The 3804-nt window shown below is 38.1% G+C and overlaps 1 protein-coding gene across 1 annotated transcript; it reads left to right on the top strand.

Annotated features, from left to right (window-relative positions):
- Positions 1–443: 443 nt before the first annotated feature.
- On the top strand, positions 444–3044 carry LOC108450795 (laccase-17-like). Its single transcript, XM_017748566.2, has 6 exons — positions 444–686; positions 771–922; positions 1036–1280; positions 1368–1496; positions 1591–2562; positions 2656–3044. The coding sequence occupies exons 1-6, from the start codon at positions 504–506 to the stop codon at positions 2784–2786; spliced, it is 1812 nt and encodes a 603-aa protein (XP_017604055.2). The 5' UTR covers positions 444–503; the 3' UTR covers positions 2787–3044.
- The last annotated feature ends 760 nt before the right edge of the window (positions 3045–3804 follow it).

Genomic DNA, 3804 nt, shown 5'->3' with positions numbered 1-3804 from the left:
CCGAGTTTAGATTCGAATCTCAACATTGACATAATCGGTTTGTCCAAATATTGAAATTCACACTTTTTTCATTCTGAAAAGTTTGCCTTGATTAGCCTCTTTTTACTGCTGATAGATGGTAGGTAAATGTCAGTGTCATGTTTGGGGCTAATAATAATGTTACAGAATTTCTTCGTTGGTTCCAAGTTTCACCCATGAAGACAATGTGGGTTTTTACTACAAACATAGAAAACTGCTCAAAATCACGTACATTATGGGAAATAGCAGAACATTCATGTAGTATAGAATTCTTTGTTAAAATATAAAGATTTGACTTATCTTTGACACCACTCTAAAGTTGTTCTAACAACTGATTCCGGATCATACTGAAGTCTACATTGAAGCTACGGGTTTTTTTTTTTTTTTCAATTTAAACAGAGAGAGAGTTTCCATCACCTAATCAACAAAAGTACACACCAAACAACCTTTTAATTTACTATATATATACTTTATTGTATGCTTCAATGAATACATATACTCAAGGAGTAGTTCAAAGTTCGCCCGAAAAGGAAGAGAAATCAGACCAAGAAAAAGAAATGGCAGTTCCTCTTATTTCATCACCACCATTTCTGGTTTTCTTCTCATTTTTCACACTCTGTCTACTTGCTGACCCCGTACTTGGGATCACCAGGCACTACAAGTTTGATGTATGTTTTAATTTGGTATGATTATCAATCAGATATATGTTTGCTTATGACTTCTAAATTTAGTGAACCTTGACCGTTTTGTAGATCAAGTTGCATAATGTGACACGTTTGTGCCGTACAAGGAGCATTGTTTCAGTGAACCGACAATTTCCAGGGCCACGCATTGTAGCAAGGGAGGGTGATCAGCTTCTAATAAAAGTGGTCAACCATGTGCCTAACAATATTTCTATTCACTGGTATTGAAGTTTATTTTGAAAATGATATTCTGCAGATATTACAAGTTAAATAAATGATCTCGTATCGTTAATGAGAGAAGGTCTAAACTGCATGTCGTGGTGGTGTTAAACAGGCATGGCATTCGACAGCTTCGAAGTGGGTGGGCAGATGGACCAGCATATGTGACTCAATGTCCCATACAAACTGGTCAAAGCTACGTTTACAACTTCACAATTGTAGGCCAAAGAGGGACTCTCTTCTGGCACGCCCATATATCGTGGTTAAGAGCCACTCTTTATGGTCCCATTATCATTCTTCCCAAGCGTGGCGTTCCTTACCCTTTTGCTAAGCCGTACAAGGAAGTTCCCATCATTTTCGGTAATGAAATCATCAATGAACTGATCAATTAAGATTCTACATTTATTTTTGCGAACTCAAATCAAACTCCTTTATGATAAATTGTAGGAGAGTGGTTCAATACAGACCCTGAGGCTGTAATTAGCCAGGCACTCCAGACTGGTGGAGGCCCGAATGTCTCTGATGCTTATACCATCAACGGTCTTCCTGGACCACTTTATAACTGCTCTGCCAAAGGTACAAAATAGCTAAAACTTTGTGTTAAACTAAATATACACCCACATAAATTACAGAGATATGGGATTTACGCGGGGGCTAATAATTTTGACAGATACATTCAAGCTTAAGGTGAAACCTGGTAAGACTTACCTTCTGCGTTTAATCAATGCGGCACTCAACGATGAGCTCTTCTTCAGCATAGCAAATCACACACTAACTGTTGTAGATGTTGATGCCATTTATGTTAAACCATTTGAGACTGAAACACTTCTCATTGCCCCTGGTCAAACCACAAATGTGATCCTTAAGACTAAACCAAGATATCCAAATGCCACATTCTTCATGACTGCTAGACCATATGTGACAGGCCAAGGAACATTTGATAATTCGACTGTTGCCGGTGTCTTAGAATACGAATCACCGCCCAATAGCCTTCATTCAAGCATCTCAATTAAAATGCTCCCCTTGTTTAAACCAAATCTACCTGCTTTAAATGACACTTCCTTTGCTACAAATTTCGTGAATAAACTCCGTAGTCTGGCCAGTGCACAATATCCTGCCAACGTGCCCCAAAAGGTTGACAAGCATTTTTTCTTCACAGTTGGTCTTGGAACCAGCCCATGCCAGCATAACCAAACCTGCCAAGGACCTAATGGAACCAAGTTTGCAGCTTCAGTCAATAACGTATCATTTGCAATGCCAACTACAGCACTACTCCAGGCTCATTTCTTCGGCCAATCAAACGGGGTTTACGTCCCTGATTTTCCTAGCAGTCCTATAACTCCATTTAACTATACAGGCACACCACCTGACAATACTATGGTAAGCAACGGAACAAAGGTTGTAGTGCTTCCTTTTAACACTTCTGTGGAGCTAGTTATGCAGGACACGAGCATCCTTGGAGCGGAAAGCCACCCTCTTCATCTACATGGCTTCAATTTCTTCCTTGTCGGTCAGGGTTTTGGTAACTTTGATCCAAATAAGGACCCTGCAAAGTTCAACCTGATTGACCCTATTGAAAGGAACACTGTTGGTGTGCCATCAGGAGGTTGGGTTGCCATTCGTTTTCTAGCAGACAATCCAGGTAAGTGACATGCTGAACATAAATTAGATGCATCAAATTCTTGCTTAGATTTGATGATAATAACCAATGACAACAAGAACCACATGCTTGCAGGGGTATGGTTCATGCATTGCCATCTAGAAGTGCACACCAGCTGGGGCTTGAGGATGGCTTGGATTGTCTTGGATGGTGAACTTCCTAATCAGAAACTGCTGCCTCCACCAGCAGATCTTCCTAAATGTTGATCAATATGACTCATTTCTCGGGTCCAGTTTGACCAAAAACATACCCCTCAATCTTTTTCTTTTCCGTTCTTTTCCCAACTATTTTGATTTATTGACCCTTTCTTTTTGGCTTCTGACATTGGCCTATCAGTGGTCCAAAGTTGTTTTCTTGTTTCGTGTGGAGTTAAGATCTAAGTGAGGAATTTATTTTGTAACGACATTTGCAAATGTCAATAAATGAGGTCTCAATAATATATTGGCATCCTTTTGTTCATTCAATTTTAGCCTCTGAAGCATATCTATACGATTTGCAACTACTTCATAGTATATTTATTGCTTTATTTTTCATGACAATACCTTTGCCCTGATTGATCAGCTCAACCTGAATAGCTATAATAATCTTTCATAAATCTTGATTAATATATATGATCTAGTCTGATAAAAAAATTCACTTTATTATAGAAATTGCCAATACATTGTTACACGTTTCCTAGTTATCTCTCATATTGATTGCGTTAAAATTTACTAGTGTTCAGTAAAGCATTCAGCTAAGTTGAAAACATGTAGGATCCATGGCTCCTTTGATTAATTTTTAAAACATATTTAATCACCATTCTTCTTCACAAAAGAGCAGCAAGAATCATCAATGTAGTCCAAACAAGACCGGTCAGCTAGCTTTAGGGTAAAATTGATCATTTTCAAGGATGTTCCATGATTAGAAGCCTAACCAACTAAAACAAGATTGAGGTGATGAAGTTGACTATATCAGTGGATATATTATCATCCATATATGTAACTGATTGCCTAAGCTAGGGATCAATTATGAAGTTGTATAAAATCATTTTCCTAACTTAGAATAAAAATATCCACATGACAAGGACTATAATTCTGGCTGTACCTTATCCTCAAAAGGTCAAAATATTTGCCACTTCTTTTCTCCATTACAGTATTCATCAACCTCCCAATTAGTCCCACCAACAAATCTTCTTTGAAGATAGAACAATGAACGTGACAAACTTTAATTGCTTATGTTATTGGG

This window comes from Gossypium arboreum, chromosome 5 (assembly GCF_025698485.1).
Source record: "Gossypium arboreum isolate Shixiya-1 chromosome 5, ASM2569848v2, whole genome shotgun sequence".
Classification (NCBI taxonomy): domain Eukaryota; kingdom Viridiplantae; phylum Streptophyta; class Magnoliopsida; order Malvales; family Malvaceae; genus Gossypium; species Gossypium arboreum.
Note: the sequence above shows the minus strand (reverse complement) of the source record. Positions and strands in the feature narration are given on the sequence as shown.